Raw genomic sequence first — 26,555 nt, forward strand, 5'->3', positions numbered from 1 at the left:
GAGATCACGTTTTCACATGTGACGACAGATTACCACGTGACCTCGTTTGTGTATAAATCCCGAGTATTGAGAAGTTGGGTCGCAAAGCGAAACGACAATGTCCAAGAACATCGATACCAACTTCGCCAAGAACTGTTACACCAACAGTCGGGTGCGGTAAGTCAAATTTACACATCATTTAAACATAATTTTGTCAATGTACAATGAATCAACCGAGATTTATGTCAAAATAGAGAAAATATAATGCGTGTTGCTAATGGCAACCACGATGCTTTAACTCGTGTGTTATGATTAATTGTCAGAATTAATATGTTTGGTCTGATTGGGAACAGCTGTGTATGCTATGAGTATATCATAACGTACTGCTTTAAAGTAAGTAGGAAAATGATTCAAAACAAAATAGTAGATAAATTACTAACACTCGAAAACATCGGATCCATCTCGATCTCAGCGAGCTGTCTGCACATACCGGATATATTTAGAATACCTCTACGACCCAAATCCAAATTAATCCTCAACTTTCTGGAAAGGACGGCGTTCATTTGATGGTTATATTTGCAATCAAATACATCCACGTGAAAAGGAATGTCCTAGTAGGAGAACACACATTCCCTGATATTTTGACAAGGGAATTAATACGCCTTATCTTACAGAGCACGGGCTGGACAGGACATACGGACTGATATACTGTCTAAACTCAAAACCTTAGTCATGTGCCTATACGAAAATCATGAGAAGGGGTGATACATTAATTTGTAATACTTATTATGTTTGTGACAAGAATCCTATCAGTCACGACCATGAATGGGCTGGGCTACGATATTTCATTGTCCTGGGGAAAAAACAGTATTTGTAACAGTTTGTAACTTTGAATGCCTGTAATATACGCTTCATGTTTTTCCTTGATTACTTTGACGTCATCGTTGCCATGGTGACATGTTGACTGATGTGATTGTTAGCCAACATGTGGATAATTGTTTACATCACTGGTTTGTCAATGTGAACAGTGTGCATGGTGTATGGCTGTCAGAGTGCACACTACATGTTTCATATTGTCTAATGGTAGCCGTGGCACGAGTGTATGGTAAACTAAGTACAATTCTGATTTAGTCGTGTGTCCAGTTGTACAATAGCTGTGGTAACAGTATCGCCTCTTCCTTGTTTTTTTATCACGATATATAGAAGCATCTGATATATAACGAGGTAGGGGAAGGCAAGCTAGTGTTCCACATTCTCTAGTTATGGGCAACTCCTTACGGAAACTGACTGGACCTAATTTATTGCAGGGTGCCCGACTACTCCCGTCTCCACCCGATGGTACCCCGCCTATACACACAGGAGTGGAAGACAGACATGAAGAACAGGGAACTCATCCTCAAGGTAGAGTAGCACTGACAGCCGCTCACCAGCTTCCCCGTCAATTCACGATCATGCATGTTTTGCGCCAAGGGCGCCGTTCCACTAAGCGATCTCAACGCTAACACGATAGCGAATCCCATACTTTAACATAGGTTTACAGCATTGGGTGCCGTTGTACAGAGACGTCTTGGCGCTAAGGGGATCAGTTACTTCCATACCTCAACATAGACTTACGACAGGCGTAGCGCTAAGGTTGTTTTGTACAACGGCTCCCTGGGCAGCGTTCCACGAAGCGATCTTTGAGCTAAGACGATCGTAACTCCCATACTTTGACATAGACTTACAAGAATCGTAGCGCTAAGATCACTTTGTGGAACTGGGCCCTGGACTACGCGGTGTCATTGTCAGTAACTATACAACAGGACGGCAACTGACGACCGTATCCTAATTGTGTAGATCGATGCTCCTGATGTCATGCAATGGATTGTCTGGTCCAGACTCGAGTATTTACAGACCATTGTCATATAGCTGGAATGTTGCGGGGTTAGACAACGAACAAACACTATGTTCGACAGGATATGTAATCAGATTGAACTTGATATGACCTCATAGTGTCCCCGTTTCACAAAGCTTGGCGCTGCGACATTGGATTTACGATCTCCTTAGCTCTACGATCGCTCAGTGCAAGCGAGCCCAGACACTTATAATGTGACAAGTACTATGCCCAACCAAAGACGTATATACGTATCTCTATACGTCTTTCGGCCCAACGTAGAAGATATTTCCTCCCAGAGGCCTTAGAAGCCTGCATGCTTGTAATAGAGTCGACTCTAATGGGGATCGGATGGTTAGGTCATAGAGCTGCAATATTGCTGCATGGTAAACACATTTAACTCTCACCCAGCCTTCCTCTCATCAGCAACATTGGTTGGCGTTGTTCATAAACAAGCCGAATGTTGTTAGGACCGCGGGTAAGTAAGGGGATAACTTGCCTGCCCATACCAACACAGGTGTTTGCTTATCGACGGAACAGTACTTTTAAAAAACAAATGTAGAATGGTGTAGGCAGTAAAATGATCTAAGAGTGGATTTTGATATTTTGTACCCCTCCCTGTATTCGCCCTTAGTACATTCTAGATCATACTTTCGCATGTACATATTAACGTATGAGGTGACGTCAGCATAATCATTATTTTATTCGTGTTTTTAAAGGAGTGAGTGACTATAATTGTACGTCACTTTTGGCACCAATCTCATTAAAATCAGATCTTAGTTCTCGCTACCGCTAAACAAAGATCTTTGTTTAGCGGTAGCGAGAACTGAGGTCTGATTTTAATGAGATTGCTTTTGGCACTGTTCCAGCAGTGACAGGGATTGTACGTATAGTCATGTGGAAAATCCAATACAGATCGTTGATGGAGTGTCGTCGTACTGGACGACGTATGAGTGTCTAGATTGTCTGGTCCAGATTGGATTATTTACAGGCCGCCGTCATGTAGCTGGAATACGTTGCGTTAAGCAACAAACAATCAATACTTTTGTTGCCAGTGCTTCTATTGTAGGCTACTGAATCTACATGCGTTTTCACACGATGGTTAATTACAAAAGCGCTATGTCATGTTTGATAAAATGGCATGTTTCAGAATGCTGACTTGGGAGGCATCCCCCATTACGAGCACGACGAGAACATGTTCCTTGAGAAACGAGAACAAATGGCCTACAACGTGGAGGTACGGAACCGCGTGGAGAGTAAGTGCCCGCTGCCAGACCGCGCCCACCTCCTCCGCCCACCCTTCCACCACGAGGCGTCCAAGTACCAGAGCTCGCTCATGTACAGAAGCGATAACAAAGACTTCGCCTGATTCATAACATGGTGCTGAGAAAAATGTGAAATTGATTTAAATTATGTTCTGATAAATAATTAAGATCAAGAAATACTTGTCTCTGTACATGTTTAGGCCTTTAGTTGAGGCCCTATGAACCGTTGTTGTGGTCATAACACGTGAACGTCTGAGTTTATACATTTGAAATTCGGTGATAATTCGTTTATCAAAGTTATGTGTGTGTATATAAACACTTTATGTTTGTCACATATAGCATTATTTTATGTCATGTATCTATATATAACAATGTTGTGTTTGTTTATGAGTGTGTTTTTTATTTTTCACGAATTAGTCCCGATTGTCTAGCGTTTGGCCATGTCAGTATTATGATTGCACAGCAGTATTATATGTTGAATGTGTTAGGGGAGAGTGTTTGTTTCATCTAGTGTCTTAAAAACAATCATGTGTATTACATCAAAATACGTTATGCATTATGAATTATATTACTTGGAGATAAACACTTTTACAAACTTGTCATATAGTTGTTTTTTTATCATTAATAGACACAGTATTAACTCTCTATTTTATTGAACAACAAATATGTGAAATATAACATAATTAATAATCAGTGTTCCTTTCCGCCTTACTCAGCAAAATTCCAGGAAAATGACGGAGGCCTGTAAATAATCGAGTCTGGATCTAGTGATTGATATTATTATTGTGCAACTTGTCACGCCGTCGGAGTACGATGACGCAATCAACCGCATCGACCAGCGTTATCACCCATCCATTAAGTAGCCTCCACGAAAAGAATAGGTTGTTGGGGACTTATTTTAATCCGGAATCCTCACGATTATTAAGCTAGCGAGCGAGATTTCACTGCCTTGAAGTTACATCACAGCCAGTCGGATTAATTTAATTCTGAAGTGATGCAGGCAGGTCCTGGGCCTCTAGCACTCCCTTGATGGTCCTATAGTAACGCCAGCCCTACGCCTATCTAGCCTCATTAGAGTCCGATTTGAATTTACGAGTTGCCGTCCAATCAAATTACACACAGGTGCGAGGGGAATGATGTGCAGCGATTACTGATAAGGGTGTGAGTGTGTAAGGTTTTACGCCGCTTTTAGCAATATCCCAGCAATATCACGGCGGGGGACACAAGAAATGGGCTTCACACCTTGTATACCCATGAAGGGAATCGAACCCGGGTCTTCGGCGTGACGAGCGAACGCTTAAACCACAAGGCTACGCCACGGCCCCTACTGATAAGGGAGAGGTGATACTGTATGCAATAAGATAGTATTATATTATCCCGACTTGTGGTATCCACCATTACACTGTCGGCACCACGATAATATAATACACATCATATCAGTAGATGGGGACTTCTATCTAGTACGAACATTTTGTTTAAAAAGATTATTTTTGTCATTTAATTCTAGAAAAAAAACAAAAAACACACATTCGTTTATCAAATGAACAGAAATTTTGCTTTCCGAAAACTCGCACATGCATTTCCAATGCTATGAATCTTGAATTGAATTGACCCACTCAATAGTCGCTTCTTACGACAAGCATGTTTGATGTCCAACTGAAAATATCTTAAGTAAGCGATATCATGTGTTCAGAAAATGAACTGTAATGGCGCATAGTTCGAACTCAATACTTGTCCATGGTGTTATTTTTATCAATATAATTCATTTTAAAACTTAAATAAAATAATAATGATTAGATTAATACACAACTGGTGATAGGTATCTTAGATTTCCTATTTTTGAAAATCAATACTTTTACATTTTTCGGAACACATTTGCTGCAAACATGGTAGGGGTCACGTGGTTGCCATTTCATTTCCTACCCCAGTCTTCATTGAACTAATATATTTTCACACACAATTACCCAGCCACAAATTGCTTTTTACAAACTATTCCTGAAATGAGTGATAGTAAAATATACATGATCAAAGTTAACAGTTCTTTCAATTTTCAATTACTTAAAAAGCAAACTCGGTCTACTCTCTTTTGCCTTGTGTAAACGTAGTGCTTCAAGGATCATCAAATTCACCTTAATGTATAAAGATTTGGATACATAATTACGGTCGCCCATAAGGGACATGGCGTCTGTTTTTCCATATTTTGATATTTCACTTACTTTTATCGTAACCTTTTTGAAAATTAACAACGATTTGTCTTACAAATATGTGATAAATCATGTGTAAAGAAGATTTTGAATCGCTGAAAAGTGAAACGAAAATGTCAAAAACTAAAATGAAAATGACAAAAAACAAAAACGAAAATGTCAAAAACTAAAATGAAAATACAGAAAACTATTTCGACCGCGGTGATAATATTACCACCGCGGTGATAATATTTACACCGCGGTGAAAACTATTTCTACCGCGGTGATAATATTTCTACTGCGGTGTTAATATTTCTACCGCGGTGCTAATATTTATACCGCGGGGAAAACTATTTACACCGCGGTGGAAATAGTTTTCTGTATTTTCATTTTAGTTTTTGACATTTTCGCTTTTGTTTTTGACATTTTCGTTTTGGTTTTTGACATTTCCATTTTAGTTTTTGACATTTTCGCTTCACATTTCAGCGACTCAATAGCTACTTGAAAGTACATTTTCCATGTTTTCAGTTGTATTTATACATGATTTATCACATATTTGTATGACAAATCGTGTTAATTTGCAAAAGGTTACGATAACAGTACGTGAAATATCAAAATATGGATAAACAGACTCCATGTCCCTTATGGGCCACCGTACTTATGGGCCACCGTACATAATCACGCGGCTGTAAAATAAAATATAATTATTACAGGGTGTGTACATACCATCCTGTATTCGCCAGATCCCGAAGGCTGAGATATAAGGCCCCCGGTTGTCGCCAGGGACGTCCTCGCTCCTATACCTGTCACCGTCAGCTCTCTACAATAGGTGTGAAGCCAGACAACTAGTGCCAGACACCAAGTCCCTGACTGTCCACATCCCAGTATTAAGTTATCACACTTGAATTTGTTGCCGGGAAACGTTATATATACCCACTTGTTTAAACGTCTCGGCCCAAACTTGTCTTTTGTAGTTGACTCAACATAGATAAAGGCTACTGAGGTTATGATGAAACTCGGGACTTCAGTCCAACAAGGAGCGGTCGGTCGGCAGGTCAGAAAGCTGGTTCCCGGCTCCCGATGCGCGTCGTCCAATGCCTGTCTCCCATATACTTAGGACTTAATTCATATGCCAGACTTTTTCCGAACCCTGGCGACAGAACAATCATTACAACACCATTTTCTGATGCGTAAACAATGTCAATTTGCTGTTTCAGCAAACAAAGCACAGAAGAGTCTAAATCAATCGAGTAACGAGTTAATGCACATTTTAGAGCATTAACTCTATTCAACATTGGAGTGTTCACGCCCTGGGAAGGAGCTTGTTATGACGCGTCAAGCAGATGGCGTCATGAAACACTATGACGTCATCATGTCTGTATAGAGAGCTCCGCGAACGGGCTATCGCTGTGATGAGCATGACCCTGTTCACAGTAACGTCCGCATGTTATTACACAATGTGTGATAAAGGTGTGTTGTTATTAAACGGGCGGGGGCGTGTTTTTATCGACGAGTGTTGATATATTTAATATTAAAAGACACGGGAGTAAGGTTAAATTTTATCATCCAAAACGTTTTGTTTTTTATGATTTTATTTCTTTTTGGAGTACACAAAGAATATGTTTACAGAATATAGTTCACGGTCAAACTTAAATACATACAAGTTACAAAGTATATCTAAAGATGATAACAAACAAAAAACTATTCCAGTGTCATATTGTTGGATTGTGCAAGTTCGTGGTTTTATACGAATAGGTGGTGACAGAGAGACGAAAATGTCATGAACTGTGTGTATTTCCATTGTGAATATGATATATTTCTGTCGATGTAATATGAATCGGTTATTTCTTGTTTGATGTGTGGGAAGTTTGGTATGGCGTCGGAAATGTTGATTTGAATATGTTTTGCTTTGTATATATGATTTAATACATCATTTCGTTTTTGTTGGTATCCTAACAAAATTGTTAATTTTGAAAATTCTAGTTCTATTCCAGTTTTGTCTTTGATCCATTTTGTAAGGTTGTTTCAGACATGTTTTACAATTTTGCACTCAAAGAACATGTGCACTAAGGTTGTTTTTTCTCGTTTACAAAAAATGCAAAGAAATTATTCTTTATATTTCATTTTGTACAGTAACTCGTTTGTTGGTATAATTCTATGAATAATACTGTATTGGAACCATTTTCGTTTTGAGGACACATTATATCTGTGGGGGCTGCGATTAATCGTTTGCCAATCTTTTTCCGTCATGTTAAGGCCAAGATCTAGTTCCCAACTTTGAATGTATTTGGGGGATATCATGTTGTTGGATACTTTATTTAAGATATCATAAAATACCCTACAACCCCCCCCCCCCTCTCCACCAAGTTTTCAAGGAATTATGGTATTAAGGGCAGATGTAACTTAGATGTTAGGGCTATACTCGTACGCTTTAGATATTTTTTTTATTGCTTAGATAAGACTAGAATATTCCAGAAAATGTGTTTTACAGTCGTTTGCATGTTTTAGGTCTAAAAGATGAAGAAAATTACCGTTCTCGTCTATCAAATCATTTACAAGATTAATGCCATTTCCCGAGTAGCGTTTATAGTATACCTGAGTGTTCCCGATTCTTATATTCGTATTTTGCCATAACGTTTGTGATGATATATCTGTTTCCTCTTTAATAGAGTTTCCATTTTTTTCTATTAAGTTTCCCCATGCACACAGAACATCTTTCCAAAAATCATTGGTCCTATCATTTAATAACCTTTTCCGAAATATATAGAATTGGCATTTTTGGAGAAAATCAATTTGTGTTGGAGTTATATTATTAATTATAAGAGTGGTAAGTTTAGAGTGTGGATGTGAATTGAACAAATGTTTAATCCAAGATATCTTTTGAGCATTGATTGTATTTTTAATATCAACTTTTTTTTTGATGATAAGAGGTCAAACTATAACATACTCCTCGGAAAGGAAACGAAAGCGAGAACAGAAAGAAAACGACTAACAAAAACATATCGAAGCATTGCAAATCAATCTAGACACCTAAAAGGATATAGAAATTAAAAACAAACTAATAAAGAAACTTAAAGAGGCAAACACTGAACTGGAAGAAATAAATAACATAAAAAAACAGAAGAAATAATCTTGCGATCTCGGGCAGAATGGAGAGAATTGGAGAAAAGCCAACAAAATACTTCTTACCCTTAGAAAAAACAAATTATCTGAATAAGGCACTAAACTAAAGATATCATCAACGAAGCCAAGAGATATTACGAACAGTTGTTCACGAAACAGACATGTAGAAACGTAGACCTAGATGATATGTTCAAAGACCTTAATATTCCAAAACTAAGAACACCACAACAGTTAGGCCTCGAAGGTGAGTTACAATATGAGGAAGTTTTAACATCTTTGAAAAATATGAAAAATGAAGAAAGTCCGGGTCCAGATGGATTTACTGTAGAATTCTACAATTTTTTCTGGCTAGATTTGTATAAATATGTGATACGATCATTGAATCTAGGTTTCAAAAGAGGAGAACTATCAGTTAGTCAAAAGCAGGGTCTAATAACATGCATTCCCATAAAAAGAAGATAAACCAAAGCAGCACTTACAAAATTGGAGACCAATTTCGCTATTAAATATTTCCTATAAGATTACATCAGCAACAATAGCAAATAGAATAAAGAAAGGTTCTGCCAACAATAATTAACGAAGATCAAAGAGGTTTTATGTCAAAACGATACATTGGAGAATGCACTAGATTAATTTATGATATGATGGACTTTACTGAATGCATGGAAATCCCAGGGTTGTTGTTACTTACAGACTTTGTAAAGGTGTTGTTTCAGTAGACTGGGTTTTCGTCCAAGAAGCTTTGACCTTTTTAAATTTTGGACCTTCAGTTAAACACTGGATAACAACATTCTATTACGATATAAAATCTAGTGTTTTAGTTAACGGTTTTGCTTCAGATATTTTTAAATTAACAAGAGGATGTAGACAGGGTGACCCGTTATCTCCTTATATATTCTTGTAATGCTCAGACATTTTGTTAATAACGCTATGCAGTAATAAAAATATAAACGGAATTACGATCGACGACACATCTCTCATATTAGATGGAACTGAAAATTGTCTCCAAAAACACCATGACAACTCTTCAAACATATGCGTCTTTTTCAGGCCTAAAAATTAACACAAGCTAAAGGCAAGTGTTGTGGGTTGCCTCACAACGCTTCTCTAATAAAACTATGTGCAAAAGTTGGAATTTAGATTGGTCAAGAAACAGTTTTACTCTTCTCGGTATTATCTTTACTCACAATTTGGCAGAAATGGTAGAGTGAGTGAGTGAATATGGTTTAACGCCGCTTTTAGCAATATTCCAGCAATATCAAGGCGGGGGATACCAGAAATGGGCTTCACACAGTGTACCCATGTTGGGAATCGAACCCGGGTCTTCTGCGTGACGAGCGAAAGAAATGTTAGAAAGAAATTACAAAGATAAACTTAAAAGTTTAAAAATCATCATGAACTCATGGTTAGCACGTGACCTGACCCCATTAGGTAGAACTACTGTACTAAAACGTCTTATTTTACCTAAACCCACATTTTCTGAATCCTACCTAATCCAAGTGAAAGGTTTATAAAAGAACCCGAAACACTGTGTTTTCGTTTTATATGGAAAAATTATCAGACAAAGTCAGTAGAAATATTATGATGAAACCTTATGAAGAGGGGGGTTTAAGAGTGCCTGATATTAAAAATCATCCACAGGAGAAATCACTTTGCAGAATATTGTGACGTCATCGATTACCATGACGTCACAATCTCTGCAGGTTAGTTATGTTTGTTGTTTAACGCCGTACTCAGCAATATTCCAGCTATATGACGGCGGTCTGTAAATAATCGAGTATGGACCAGACATCCAATGATTGACTTCATGAATATCGATCCCTGCAATTAGGATACGATGACATGCATCAACCAAGTCAGCGAGTCTGACCACCCGATCCCGTTAGCCGCCTCTTACGAAAAGCATAGGTTGCTGAAGACCAATTCTACCCCAGAACTTCACGGGCTAGTTCTATATTTTACACTCAAGATTATTAACTGTTTACAAACTGAAAAACCTGGAAGAATGATTTTGGATGATAAATATAATCTCACATGTGTGTCTTTATAACAAATATAATACGAGTCGATAAAACGTTAAAGCCTCGGATTTAATCTAGTATTGACGCGTTGATATATTGTATATCAAAAGACACCGGGTGATATTCTCTATTTCATCCTTCTTTTTCAGTTTGTAAACAAACAAGTGTCCTGAGTGTAAAAATTACAACGTCGCTTCTTTCAATAACAGCACGAAGAGGTATATTTTCACTGAAATATACCGGTCGTGTTCAGAGGTAACCAGAATCAGTAGCGGTGGGATTAGTGACGTAATTTGTTTGTGACAACATAATAACTGGTGGCATCACAACGGTCTCACCAGAGATAAGCCAGTTTTGGATGATAAATGGAGAATCTCACCCAAGTGTCTTCTGATATGAAATATATCTACACGAGTCGATAAACGTTTAAACTTTTATTGACGAGTGTTGATATATTTGATATCAAAAGGCACAAGGGTGAGATTCTATTTATTAGCCAACATCATTCTTCCAACTTTTTCTGTTTAGACATTAAATATAGAATACTAAACGAGCTCCCGTGTAAAAACAATTTTATGAAACGAGTGAATGGTTCTGGTATTTGACGAGCGAAAGCCAGTTTTGGATGATAAATGGAGAATCTCACCCAAGTGTCTTCTGATATGAAATATATCTACACGAGTCGATAAACGTTTAAACTTTTATTGACGAGTGTTGATATATTTGATATCAAAAGGCACAAGGGTGAGATTCTATTTATTATCCAACATCATTCTTCCAACTTTTTCTGTTTAGACATTAAATATAGAATACTAAACGAGCTCCCGTGTAAAAACAATTTTATGAAACGAGTGAATGGTTCTGGTATTTGACGAGCGAAAGCGAGTCAGATACCAGAACTATTCACGAGTTTCATAAAATTGGTTTTACACGGGAGCGAGTTTAGTATTTTATTTATTACTTGTCATTTATAATGTTTTTAGAATTATATTGTTGAGTGTAAATAGGCTGCCACCTACACGATCCATGGCATAATCCAACTGAGTTTAACAGAATAATACTTCAAACACGTCAAAAGTTGAAACGTATGAATTTAATATCATACAATGGTCCACCTTTAGAATTCAGGCGCCCGTCCCACAAAATTATCGTAGCGCTAAGGCTATCGCAACTCACATAATTTAACTTAGACTAACGACTGTCGTTGCGCTACCGTACGATCACCTTGTGGAACGGGGCCTTGCACCTCAAAGTTTACAATCACGTCACAATACCTGATGACGTAATTTGTGGAATTTTGTTGCAAGATCCATCGGCGAAACAATGCCATGTGACGTCAGCCTAGCAACAAGGTTGCTGGGGTCATCGAGTGTGCATAAGCTCCTCCCAGTGATCTATCATCTCCACACACAATGTCGTTGAATAAGCCAAGCGATGTTGAGAGCTTTCAATATTTGTTCGTGAAACGTGTTCCGAGAGTACATAAGCACGCGTTTTGGTATTACACAATGTGTAATACAGCTGTATGTTTATTAAACGGGTGATCTTTTCATGGACAAGTAATAATAAGCAGTGTCTTAGGTGTAAAAAAAGTACTGCTAACAGCTTCAGTAGCAGCGCCGTTAGTGATGTCATTTGATTGTGATGTCATGGTAACAAATGACATCACAATGGTCTGAAAAGCATTGTGATGCAATTTCATTCTAATGATATCTACAATGTAGATATCGCTTGATCTCACCAAAGCGATATCTCCCGTGGGAGCCAGTTTTGGATGATAAATGACATTCGCGTATATTAATCTATGTATGTAATTATATATACTTAGGTGGCACATCCATTGCTCCATTGATCTAGATATCAAACGTTGTTTGAATATGAATATTTTGATCTGAAGGTGATGAACCTAGCCACTCTTTAGCCATATAGTATGATATACTATTTTACATTTAAATCACCTACAATAAAAGACATGGTCTGTGGTATTAGAATTCATGCTTTCTCATTCTTGGTGAAAAATCGGATAACAAAATGTTTGATATAGTTTAGCAGTGGGACACAATTCCAGGGCGGGGACGACCTTCATTCTGCTTGGGTCTAACAAATAGCGATTATTCGTCAAACACCTCTACGAAAGGATTATACTAGTGTTTTACTTAGTTTCACATGTTATCCTTATTCAAGTTTCATAACAAGTTTGGCTACATTTATATAATTATTTTCTTAGTTTACAAGACTTAACACTCAGGCAGAGACCATAAACTAGTCTAATGTCTCTGCACTTAGGTGAACCCACTGTCACGTCATAATGTTCCCCATGTAATCTTTGTATGAAGTTCATTCCAGGCGTGGTAATGTGTTCAAACACATATGGTGATTCACTACAACTCTACCCTTCGCTCACTCCGATGTACTATCCCTGTCCAAGATATGCATAACGAATGTGTGCCGCCCATAACATGAACCTGTGGCTGAATAGAGCTGTTGCTGGCTGGTAATCAATAAATATATTGTCTGTCCTCCTCCCGCTGGTTCTAGTATTATAAACTACATATTACAAATTCATGTCAGGGGTTCACACAAGGGTTCTATGTTCGCCATCACTGCATGCTTGAGTAGGAAAGCTACGAATATATCACAGCCTCTGGTGTAGAGACACCTCAACTCTCCATTTGCGCAGGCGCATTTTATCCCGGTGGGCGGAACAAATCGTCAAGGGGCACAACCTCACCGTGCACCTGTTTGTGACCGAAGTTTTTAAACATGGACGTGGGAAACGCTTGGAAAGTTTTGCTGCTTTTCTGCATCTGCAGCCTTGTTTGTGGGAAGACAGCAGACAAGCCGATAGAACTTACCGAGGACAACTGGCAGGACATATTGGAAGGAGAATGGATGGTTGAATTGTGAGTTGTCTCATGCGGAAGTTATCTGGTGGATCGCGTGACTCCTATTTTCGTTATAGATCACACGTCTCAAATCATTGACTTTAAGTTGCTCACGGGGTGGTTTGTTTATTTACAGTGAGTCTGTTTTTGATATGTGATTTTGTATTATTTTTGCATTGCATAATTTTAAAATGATGTAGATCTGTTTTTGATTGACGTATTATAGCCTATATCATCAATGACGTGTGTGGCTATACTTAGAAGAACGCTAGTCATAAGTTCCTTGTGGAGTTCTTCAGTGTGCGCACAGTGGGGGCATCGTGGCAGTAGATGATTGAACGAAGATGCTGTAGAACAAACTAACACCACAGTCCCTATCCCATTCATGTCTGCAGCTTCTCAATGGCCGTACTGAACAAATGGATAATTGAGAGATATGTATAATAAAGAACTAGATTCTTAGCTGTTGCTGACAAACTTATTAGGTTGAACCTCGTCATTTGGGACAGTACTGAAGACGTTTCGTGTGCAGTGAGAGATTCCTGTCCATGAATGTTGAACTGCGGTGAGGGTGACGAGAATATGTGGTGTTCATGCTCTATATGTCATGTATGTCGACTTGCCACGTCTATTGGCCCACATCCACTGACCCCTGAGTAAACCTTCCACCCCTGCTGTTATCATCTCAACATACACCTTGATTATGTTTTTTGGTTTGTCGCAAACCTTTCCAGATTTCACTGACTGATAAACAGTATATATACATATATACATATAAGCCAAATTTTGAGGATACTATTTACAACATCATAAACCCAATTCACTCACTCACTCATACTTGTATGGCGTTTATTTATAGACCGATGGACAGAAATGAATTTAATGATATTAAAGAATTTCACTGATAGACCAATTGTTAACCCATGTGAAGGACGCCACCTGCAAGCATCGTCACAGACAGTCAGCCAGTGTTGGACAGTGAGCTGCTATTTAAACACTTAAAGTGAGAGTGAATATTGCATTTGACCTGTGTCGAAATAACTGCCTGCCTGCGGTTGGTGACGTTTTTGTCGGGCTGCATGAAATTTGCCTCCACCTGCCCAACTATCTGGCAGATCATTTAAAGACTACATACACATTAGTTATTATAAGTCCTTGTAGATTCTCATGTAGTTGTTTGCCTTATTTCAACTGAATCAAGAAATGATTTATCTCTAATTTTTCGTGATTTTTCTCATAGTGTCGTTGGTGATCCATTATTAACATGAATGAAAGGAAGTAACTGCGCTTTCGTTGGTCAATCTAGTCTTAGTTAAAGTGTATTGGGATTGATATTAAGTCACATAATATTAATAATCAGATATACTTTTTTTATAGGACTGGAAAACATAATGCGCAAGGATTCATTTAAATTCAGTATTGTCTGAATGCGGGCAGGTAACTTTCAAGATAGGCATGCAACATTTATGGGTCACCTGCCCGACTGTCTTGTTGGGTTATGAATGTTGGGTTCAAACACTGGAGATGACCCACTTTTATGACAACATCCCCGAAGTGCAAGCCCCTAATTTCCCATGGTGTTATTCAGGAAAACTCAGTTTGTTTTGGCTCACTGTTGTATGTAAATCAGTACATACATGTTTTTTTTAGAACATATAAATCGTCTCATTGTTTGACATTTTGCTCAATCATTGTTCCACATGCATCACATAAACAAAAGATTGAGATAGGACAGTGGTATGTCAGTAAACAAACGGTTGAGATAGGACATTGGTATGTCAGTAAACAAACGGTTGAGATAGGACAGTGGTATGTCGGTAAACAAATGGTTGAGATAGGACAGTGGTATGTCAGTAAACAAACGGTTGAGATAGGACAGTGGTATGTCAGTAAACAAACGGTTGAGATAGGACAATGATATGTCAGTAAACAAACGATTAAGATAGGACAATGGTATGTCAGTAAACAAACGATTAAGATAGGACAATGGTATGTCAGTAAACAAACGATTAAGATAGGACAATGGTACGTTAGTGAACAAACGATTAAGATAGGAGATTGGTATGCCAGTATAAGACTGCGTTGTCTGCTTCAGCATGGCGCCGTGGTGCCCGGCATGCAGGTCCTTCAAGGAGACGTGGGACAGTTTTGCCAAATGGAGCAAGGATCTGGATGTAAATGTTGGCATAATCGACGTCACCGAGAACCCAGGTATGGAAGTAACATGTTCACGTTAAAAACAGAGTTTATGTACCACTGTGTGATCTCTGTATGCTGTGGTCAGTGTTTTCTGCTGCCTGGGGTCATTCATACTGTCGGCCACTGGTTTGTCTGGCACAGGCGTATTCATCGTCAGGCCACAATCATTATGTAAAGTCATCATTGATTGACTGCTAACATGCCATGTTAAATTGTGGCATGGTATCACATGGCTACCGACATGAGTCCAAGCTAGTACAACCAGACACACACATAATATGTGGTAGAAATTGGCACTAGTCCTATAGTCCTTGCCGAACTGTCCAATACTTTGGTATCATAAGGACTAGCATACCCATGAAGTTCAAGGTAGAGAATAAGTCTTCAGCAACCCATGCTTGTCGTAGGAGGCGACTAACAGGATTGGGTGGTCAGGCTCGCCTATTTGGTTGATGTATGACATCATATTGCAGTTGCGTAGATCAATGCTCATGATGTCATTCACTGGATTGTCTGGTCAAGATCGCCGTCATATAGCTGGAATATTGCTGAGTGCGGTGTTAAACAACAAACAATCAAAACTAGTAGAAATTTACCATTTTGAAGGGTTTTGCAATATTTTATCATTATAAGAACAAGTGAACTAAAGATATTATTTTTTAGCACTGATATACATGCACACATGTGCATGCACATCTCGATATACATGATATAAGTGCACTGATCCTGAACGCGATTTTAAACCCTGTTTCACCTCACACCTCGTCTGACTGACTGATGTACAACGAGGTGGAATCGGGTTTGATGTTGCCTTCAGAATAATTGCGCTTGTATAACAATGTGTTTGTCTGTCTGTGTGTGTATATGTGTGTGTGGCCTCTTGTACTAGCCCGGACTAGTGCAGGTTTTATTGTACTGGCCCAGTGAGATACAATGCCACAGTTTGACATGGATTCCTCACCCAGCTGTGGGCCTCTTTGCATATCAATGAAAACAGTTGTAATTTTTATTAGCATTAAGCAAACATTTTAACAATGTGAGAATTACTGGGGAAAAAGGAGATTTCATGTATCCTCTCGCCCTTATGGGTAATATGTGCATATCCTTTGTCAGCAGAAGGTGCACCTCCAGAATCTCCTTGCTGCTTTGTTGTTTATATGTGTCTAATCTCTTTTAGTGCAATTTGACATCAGTTTCATTTTGTGTGCAGGTCTGAGTGGTCGTTTCTTTGTGACAGCACTACCTACCCTCTATCAGTAAGTGTGACCAGATGATCAATCTTCTCGGCATTCCGTCTGATATCAGTTGAAAGATAATATGGTCCAGAGCTCCGAACCACGACTGGAGGTAGTTAGTATCTAATTTCCATCATCAATATGTGAAAACTTGAATGCCAAAACTATCAAGATTTTTAAATTATTTTGCACTGGAATTAAATAAGAATATTATTGGCATATAATGCTAAACTAAAGGGTGAGGTAATAGCCTAGTAGTGAAAGTGTTTGTTTGCCTGGGTGTAAGGTTCTATTCCCACCATGGATACAGTGTGTGATTTGGACACATGACCAGGTTATTTCTTCATCGCTAGTGTCCGAGATGGAGTGTTCCGCCAGTATCACGGCTCAAGGAAAGAATCTGACCTCATCAGCTTCGTCGATGACAACAAGTGGAGGGACATTGATCCAGTCTCGGGCTGGCTTGCTCCCAACTCTATACAGTAAGCTACACTGGTCAACTTGACAACTTACAGCTAACAACCGGTTGATATACGACATTGAAGTCTCACCGCCTAGTGTTGTGTCATTCCTAATTTGCATGTGATTAATAATTACGAGCTACTGAATATGCATACTGTTCTCCCCCCCAATTTTGAAAACCAATTGTAGTATGTTGCAGGCAGTAACATTATCTGAGACAGGATTTTCATATTTTGGAACCCTCCCTTTTAAAAATGCTGTATCCGCCCTAGTTTCACAACTTAAATGTTTTGACTGTTACATTTTCACAAATATGTCTGTTCAGCTGATGTAACAGCAATTGGCTCTTACGTTTAGTTTACTTACAGTCTTTTTTTATCAAATAACATGCTACAATAAGATGCTGACTACATTAGTCTGTGAATGAACAAAACATAAAGGAACAAGAATTTACAACGAAATGCAAACTTTAAAGTTTTAAGTTGTCATGTTTACTTCGTGTCACTGTGTGACCTTGCCCTTGACATCAAATGTAGCAGCATGATCGGAGTCACTGTGACAGTTCGTCTCCCTCGCTACTGACATTGTTGAGGTGGAAGTGGATCATTGATAGTTTATGTGTCCTGTGACGGACATTATTTCGGATGTACCCATACTGACCCCGCACATCCCTCTCTTACCAGGGGTGGGTCAAGTAACAGCAGGAGCTGTATCTGTGTCTGTCAGATGATGGTGGCGTCTTTGATATCGCCTCCACCTATGGTAGTATTAGTGTTCATATTTCTGTGCCCCCGTGTGCTTTCCGGCAACCCATACAGCAGTTGACACTAACAGTTTTGGGCCACTAGTCCTTATGATGATAACAGATAGCAAAACCTTTAGAAATGGAAAATTTCAGCTAGTGCTTATAATACCTTAACTGTTAGGCAGTTTGGCAAGGACCAAAGGACTAGTGCCAATTTCTAATGCTGCCATGCTGGTCACAAGAGGCGACCAAATTGATCAAGTGATCAGACTCTGTGACTTGGTTGATTGTGTGTCTTCGTACCCCGATAACAGGGATCGTTGCTCACAATATCAATAACTGAATTGTCCTATTGGGGCGTTGTACAGCTGGAATATTACTGAGTGGGCATTCAACAACAAACACATCATTTCCTGTCTTCCTTTTGCAGGATGTCCACTGTCGGGTTATTCTTCAAGGCTGCCATGGTTATCCGTGTAAGTTTTCCACGTTGGTTGTCGAGGGGTCGGGTGTCCAGGCAAGATGCAGATACTAGATATTATCAGGGACTTGTGCACAGAAAGCAATGTCATCTTCTGTGCCAAGTTTTTTCTCTTGGCCTTGCGTCTAGGCGTCTAAGGGGTCCAGACACCCCACCCCACCCCACCCCACCCCACCCCACCTTGAAAACCAAATGTAGTATGCTGCTGTAGGCAGTAAAATTGACTGAGAGAGGCGTTTGATATTTTGGACCCCTCCCTATTTTGATTCATTGGTATTTCTAACAGATCTTTCCCATGTAACTTTGCACATCTCATATGCAATCTTCGAAATTCACACGAGCCTGAGACTACTGAATGGTGTTGATGGCAGTATATCTTATTGACTAGTAGCATTTGACGGCTAGAATTCTAAACCACATCTCAAAACTTCAAATTTATCAGCAAATTGGAGCTAAATAAAACTGACAGAACTTCTAAACATAGTAAACATTTGTCTTGTTACAGAAGAACAAGCTACAAACTCTGTGTGATAGTGGAATCAGGTTTACACTTTGCCTGGAATAGTCTTAAAAAGAAGACCTCATTTATGGATAACTTCTTGAATACTGTAAAGGCCATGTTTCCGTATAGATCCTTACTGTTTTGCTTGACAATGCTTAAAGATCTATCCCGAAATGTCTCATTTACAGTATTAAAGAAGTTGTTATCCATTAATTGTGTCTACTTTGTCATCCGTCAACTTCTAAGTAAAGCCTTTCAAACAATTTTGTCTTAAAAATCCTAAATTTCTAAGGCTGCCCCAATGATGTATCTGAGCCAAAATGTCACATAAGTGTGAATGAGGAAGTTGTCCTTGCTGTTTATGAAATGTGTGCTGTCTCCGCTCCAGTCCTTCTACACGACCATGACCTCGGAGTACGGCATCCCAGAGTGGGGTTGCTACCTCATCTTCGCTGTCCTCACCATTGTCTCAGGCCTCCTCCTTGGGCTGGTGAGTAGTGGAGGATATATTGGGCAACAAACAGGTTGGGAAAATCTGATTGGTTGCAAATGATGTTTAATCTGATTCGAAACTTGAAACTTTTCTTCAGGATCTATACCAAAACAGGGTGTTGGAGTAACCTAGTAGTTAAAGCATTCGCTTCTCATGCCGAAGACCCGGGTTCAATTCTCCACTTGGGTAGTGTGAAGCCCATTGCTTGTGTCCCCTGCCATGATATTGCTGAAATATTGCTGAAAGTGGCGTAGAACCCTACTCCTTCACTCATTCTTTCACATTACAGTAGGAGAAAGAAGTTGTTATCCATAAGTTTTTGGCCTACTTTAACTCTTCTGGACTTATTCTTCTGGGCCCACTTGCACAAAGCGATCTTAGCGTTAAGATGATCGTAACTCCCATACTTTAACATAGGTTTACAATAGTCTTAGCGCTAAGATCGCTTTGTACAAGTGGGCCCTGGAGTACATTTCTGAATAAGAGTGACAAATGTGTCATTTAGCCTGGTGAACTATATATTGTTTTTAGATTGCAGATAAATATGTGTTTTCCAAATTTTCCGTGTTATTGTGCATTTGACAGGACATTTTACATGTATATCTATGGCTAATGTTTTTATTATCAAAAACATTTTGCGCCCATCAAGTATTCAATTTGAGAAAACCTGAAAGTAGTGTTTTTGTGGACGTCATTATTATAAGCTGAATAACTGAAACACAGCTGCGGGAGATAACATGAAGTCGCTGATCATTTTGATTATTCATATTAGAAACCTTCTAAATTTGAGTGGGGCTGCAGGGTAACCCTAGTGTTTAAAGCGTTCGCTCGTGATGCTGATGGCGTGGGTTTGATTTGAGTCAGTTCTACTTTTCCGATGGATATGTAACATATTAGTTCAATCTGTAGAACTTCTTGAGACAGCTCGGTTTGTCACTACTTTGAAGTTCTTTAAATACCAAATATATATGCCTCTTTAGATAGTGGTGGTATGTATCTCTAAAGCATTGCCCTGTGACTTGCTGCTACAGCTCATCGTGTGTTGCTGTGATGTACTGTTTCCGCCCAAATACCAAAGTGTGAGGGTCATTCAGGAGCAGCCTCAAGAGATGGGAGATAATCCGGACAGGGAGGACAAGGTAGGTCAGCATGACACAGGTGTACTCTAGACAGGGAGGACAAGGTAGGTCGTCATGACACAGGTGTACTCCAGACAGGGAGGACAAGGTAGGTCGTCATGACACAGGTGTACTCCAGACAGGGAGAACAAGATAGGTCGTCATGACACAGGTGTACTCCGGACAGGGAGGACAAGGTAGGTCGTCATGACACAGGTGTACTCCAGACAGGGAGGACAAGGTAGGTCGTCATGACACAGGTGTACTCCGGACAGGGAGGACAAGGTAGGTCGTCATGACACAGGTGTACTCCGGACAGGGAGGACAAGGTAGGTCGTCATGACACAGGTGTACTCTAGACAGGGAGGACAAGGTAGGTCGTCATGACACAGGTGTACTCCAGACAGGGAGGACAAGGTAGGTCGTCATGACACAGGTGTACTCCAGACAGGGAGGACAAGGTAGGTCGTCATGACACAGGTGTACTCCAGACAGGGAGGACAAGGTAGGTCGTCATGACACAGGTGTACTCCGGACAGGGAGGACAAGGTAGGTCGTCATGACACAGGTGTACTCCAGACAGGGAGGACAAGGTAGGTCGTCATGACACAGGTTTACTCTGGACAGGGAGGACAAGGTAGGTCGTCATGACACAGGTGTACTCCGGACAGGGAGGACAAGGTAGGTCGTCATGACACAGGTGTACTCCGGACAGGGAGAACAAGATAGGTCGTCATGACACAGGTGTACTCCAGACAGGGAGGACAAGGTAGGTCGTCATGACACAGGTGTACTCCAGACAGGGAGGACAAGGTAGGTCGTCATGACACAGGTGTACTCCGGACAGGGAGGACAAGGTAGGTCGTCATGACACAGGTGTACTCCAGACAGGGAGGACAAGGTAGGTCGTCATGACACAGGTGTACTCCGGACAGGGAGGACAAGGTAGGTCGTCATGACACAGGTGTACTCCGGACAGGGAGGACAAGGTAGGTCGTCATGACACAGGTGTACTCTAGACAGGGAGGACAAGGTAGGTCGTCATGACACAGGTGTACTCCAGACAGGGAGGACAAGGTAGGTCGTCATGACACAGGTGTACTCTGGACTGGGAGGACAAGGTAGGTCGTCATGACACAGGTGTACTCCGGACAGGGAGAACAAGATAGGTCGTCATGACACAGGTGTACTCCAGACAGGGAGGACAAGGTAGGTCGTCATGACACAGGTGTACTCCGGACAGGGAGGACAAGGTAGGTCGTCATGACACAGGTGTACTCCAGACAGGGAGGACAAGGTAGGTCGTCATGACACAGGTGTACTCCGGACAGGGAGGACAAGGTAGGTCGTCATGACACAGGTGTACTCCAGACAGGGAGGACAAGGTAGGTCGTCATGACACAGGTTTACTCTGGACAGGGAGGACAAGGTAGGTCGTCATGACACAGGTTTACTCTGGACAGGGAGGACAAGGTAGGTCGTCATGACACAGGTGTCTGAACACATTATTCAACACCATCTGAATGGAATGGCGAATGCTGTATCTGACACACAGTATTGTACTTGCAGGATGATGATATCATTGATGACACAAAACAAACAGATAGTGATGGTGATGATGAAACTTCTTCAACCACACGACGGAGACAAGTACAGAAGGCGGAATGAGAGGCCATCAGATCGTGGGTGTCTGCAGCGAGTGTGTGTGGTTTAAGGGAGTGTGGCTGCTCATTGTATGAGTGATGGCAGCAAGATTCGCAACATGCAATAGTGTCTGTTTTATGAATGATGGATGCATGTTTTCTTGTGTCATGTAATAATGGTAGTGCTCTATTAATAGAAATTTTTGTTAGAGAGAATGAATATTTACAATCTGACCAGAGCCTCATTTCACAAAACGATCATCGGTTCGACTGTCATGATAATGATAGTGCTGAGATTATTTTGAGGAACGCTGACTGGTTGGTTCTGTGAAAGAAGAAACCATGTTGGTGTAGAGAACTTGGCTTCCTAACAACTACTGTTTAGAACCAAGATTCAAATTCAAAGGGACATAACTCTGTACCCATAATTTCTTTATCTGAAAGTTTGATCACTGCTTTCACTGGGAATGGTATCTAGACAAACAGGGTTTAGTGTAGAGGTTAGAATGATATATGAATTTTAGACATTATATTTAAATAAGGAAATGGGAAATGTGTTTCAAATAGCTAGTATGTTTGACATTCACTGATCAATGTCGGTGAAACTTCACAATCAAAAGTTGTCATAAAACATGTGAACCATGGCTGGAGGGCTGTCACCCCAACAAGTCCACCAACAATGTAGATTGTAATCTGAAAAAATGGGCTTTGATTAGTTCATCTTCCTTGATCAAAGCCGTGGACTTCAGTAACTTGTTGGTGATTGTTGAGTAACTGATCATTTGACAGTATCCAGCGCATGGGGAGACTGATGGTTGTTATAGTTGTCCATCAAAGACGATGTCATGATCTCAGTGCCAACAATGTCAGGGGCTGACCATACCAATATTATATTATCAAAACTACAAATTATACTTTTATTAAAAGTGTGATTGGGAAGAGCTTTATTCAGTTAGAAGGAGTTGTTTGGTGAGTAGTTTTTGAACGATTTTAGATTTGCCTGTCTTTTTTCAGGCTAAGTTATTGTTTCATCAATAATTTAGATTTTTATGTGTTGCAAATATTCTGCCCACGTCAGAGGTACAATTTGATCTGTGTTCAGTATTAGCAATGAATAGTTTATTTAAATTTGCATTAAAATTGAAACTGTTTTAGTAGCTTTAGAGCAGTGAATATTGATTACAGTACAAAACGGTTCAGTGGATTTAAATACTAGTATGGTATGTGAAAAACAGTGCAAGTAGTTCCAAGGAGATTGACGTAAGTAGTTGCCATGGTTACAGGACCCCTGTCGTCCAACACCACACAACCATTGTACTGAATTATTTATGTAGATCAACAATGGTCTTTTACATTCAGCATCATGACCTCGCTGTTACACAGTTTATAGCCAACACACGCAGGGAAGACTGGGACACCGTACTATTGCAGAGTTGTGTCCCTTAGTTGTGCCAGAATCTGATAATCTGGGACTAGAATTCCAGATTTGTTTTGATTGTGATTCTTGGTTTGTCAGCACCATCCCTGGGCTTGTGGGTGTCACTAATGTGGTAAAAGTGTTGGGCCTGCATCACCTTGAGCTCCCCCCCACCCCCTCCGACATGGACGTTCCGTGATGTACCTGAAAAGCAGTTCAAAGCTCAAAGCAACAGTGAACTGATCTGGTTTCTCGTTCATTACCTTTTTAACAGGATAGCCACATGTGTATGTTATGCCACACCCTCTTTACATATCATTTCATTCCTGATAGTAGAATCGGTTAAGATTGCTGCTCAAGGCTGCAAATGATCCGTTATCTGGGTGTGCAAGTCTATGTCAGTTATTTCGATTTATTTCTTCTTCCTGGCTGTGTGTTTGTTGATCATTTCATACGTTTGGGATGAAAAGGTTAAAAAAAGCATGAATCATAGTTCAGTGAACCCTGAAAGGTTGGTTTTAATATATGTCTCCTGCCTATCGAATTTAGATGAAAATGTGATAATTAATGTAGTGAGGCCTAAGTGACTCACTCCTCACATGTTAGCTAATAAGTTGGGTGCGTGTGTCTTGTGTGAGTGTGAAGGCTGTGGGTGAGTGAGTGAGTTGGGCGTCCGCTGCTTTGAGTTGATGTGCAGCTTGTACACAGCATTCCTCTGTAGTATGTATATAGATGAACTGTGTGTATTCCTAATGTAGTTGACTAGGGGATGACATGCCCCGTATGTGCCTGTGTGTACTTTTGTTAATAACACTGGTGGAGTATTAAAATTGCCTTTCTCGTGTGGAATATTATGTGCACAGTCAAAGATCGTTGTGTCAAACTCTGATGTGTCGAACTTATGATTGTCTCAAGGTAAAAGCTTGGTCCCTACATATTCCTTCTTTATTCATCATTTTCGATTGTGTCGAACCTCGGATAACTTGAAATAACAGTGTTTGACTGTATTTGGGGTTGAGATACAGCAATGATGCAAGAATGAACTTAATCTTTTGAATAGTAGATGGCTTATACAGTGCTAATATCATCACAAAATCAGTGATTTCCCAATGACAAACCTGACATCATTTTTATCATTTTAAAAAACTTTTCAAAGAATGTTTGTGTAATTAATACTTGGTACGTGGATCGGCAATGCAAGCCCAGGTTATTTGCAGATATTGGTTAAAGCAGCGCAAAACCATACTCACTCACTCACTCACTCACAGTAATGGATCGTCTTTGACAGGTGTATTAATGATGCCAACATGAGAATGTGGTGCTTATGTGTTGTCTTTCTAGTAGAAACATCAGTCCATGGTAGAAGACACTAAAATTTGCTGTGCAGAGTTACATCCCTTAGCTTTACCAGGATGTACTGATCTTTGGTAAGAATCTCAAATTCACACCAAATTTTGATCATTAGTCTCAGCACCATATTTGTGCTGATTATTTCAACCAAGTGGTAAACATCTCTGCTTCAAGTTGGACTGCCCTCCATCGTCAACCTGACACCATGCCATGACTTAAGTACGACTCACAGTGACACAGAACGGCAGCATATTGTCAGCTGTAGTCAATGTGAATGAAATGAGATTGTTTTGGTTAGAATTGATGACGATGCTGGTTTTGAAAAATAACCAACCTTTCGCTGTTCCTTCGATTTTATGACTGGCTGTTCAAGTTGTGAGTTAAGTCTGACGCACTGAAATATTGTTTATTAATCTATATTGTGTTAATTGCGCACCATGATATTGTCATACTGGAATTACCATATTGCCATTGATTGTGTATGGATGATATACAAAGTTCTGTTTAATTTATGATTTACCATGTAATTGTGTAACTTCCACATGGAGATAAAGCGTGCAACTTTTACATGTACCCCACTTGTCCTATGATTCCGCTTTTACAAGACACGATTCACAGTGCATGTTTTTAATGTCCTTGACACTTACAATAACTTTAGTTCAATTAATTAGTGTTCCTATGTGTCTGTTTACCAAACACTGCCCAGATAGAGTTGGAGGGAAATATCTCTCGAACTCTCCTTACGAAAAGGAGTTCACAGAAATGGTTTGCACAGCAGCGAAATCTATGCATTAATTAATGTTCAGTTACATGTTTTTTTATAAGAAAAGCGCAACTAGTTTTAGATTGAAAGCTTCAACCATTCCTGCTACATGTTTGCCATTTTGACATACTTCCTCTGTTGATGAAGCCTAACAGCTGAGATGATGTTCTCATTAATAAGCAATAGCTCTGAAAGTCATCACAGAAAAGTTTAATTCAGCAGCTATGTTGTGCCAATTGCCTCAAGTGGCATGGTCGTCAGTGCTTTTAATGCTATTTTTGTAAATAAAAATATTTTCTATTTACGATCTGTTGCTCCTTTCCACCCATTGTGGTGAAGCAGGTACAGAGGGAGTCCTGAGAGTAGGAATTGGACGGGTACTATGGCCGTTGTGTGTTGAAGTGTGAGTACAATGGCTGCTGTGTATTGTGAAGCAGGGATTGGGTGGGTACAATGGCCGCTGTGTATTGTGAAGCAGTGATATGGTGGGGATTGGGTGGGTACAATGGCCGCTGTGTATTGTGAAGCAGGGGTAGAGTGGAGATTGAGAGAGGGGATTCTGTGTCTATGTCCATGTGAGAAATCGGCACCCCCGGAAGCACTTATTAAGTCTCCAAGATCGTCATCACCATGTTTATGTGTGAGAATTGTGATCTCTTCGCGCTAAGATCGCTTTGTAGCACAGGATCCAGGTCCAGGACATGACGGATGCCATTTATGTAGTTCCATAGGGCCGTAAAAGGGTTGGCAGTCCTTGCTTCAGGTTCGCAATTCCTTAACTGAAACGAGGAGAAACCTGTAAGTGGTTGATTTTAACC

The 26,555-nt window shown here is 40.0% G+C and overlaps 2 protein-coding genes across 2 annotated transcripts; both read left to right on the plus strand.

Moving 5' to 3' along the window:
• The first annotated feature begins 64 nt into the window (after positions 1–64).
• Positions 65–3,634, plus strand: LOC139444282 (sperm-associated microtubule inner protein 10-like). Its single transcript, XM_071225209.1, has 3 exons — positions 65–156; positions 1,287–1,380; positions 3,003–3,634. The coding sequence occupies exons 1-3, from the start codon at positions 98–100 to the stop codon at positions 3,219–3,221; spliced, it is 372 nt and encodes a 123-aa protein (XP_071081310.1). The 5' UTR covers positions 65–97; the 3' UTR covers positions 3,222–3,634.
• A 9,521-nt stretch (positions 3,635–13,155) lies between these two features.
• LOC139444280 (thioredoxin-related transmembrane protein 1-like) lies at positions 13,156–26,041 on the plus strand. The gene is made up of 8 exons (XM_071225208.1): positions 13,156–13,347; positions 15,425–15,540; positions 16,739–16,784; positions 17,117–17,245; positions 18,401–18,446; positions 19,342–19,443; positions 20,478–20,585; positions 22,134–26,041. Exons 1-8 carry the CDS (start codon positions 13,208–13,210, stop codon positions 22,230–22,232), a joined length of 786 nt encoding a protein of 261 aa, XP_071081309.1. The 5' UTR covers positions 13,156–13,207; the 3' UTR covers positions 22,233–26,041.
• The last annotated feature ends 514 nt before the right edge of the window (positions 26,042–26,555 follow it).

Source organism: Haliotis cracherodii, unplaced genomic scaffold, assembly GCF_022045235.1.
Source record: "Haliotis cracherodii isolate W230 unplaced genomic scaffold, xgHalCrac1.p SCAF_5, whole genome shotgun sequence".
Taxonomy (NCBI): domain Eukaryota; kingdom Metazoa; phylum Mollusca; class Gastropoda; order Lepetellida; family Haliotidae; genus Haliotis; species Haliotis cracherodii.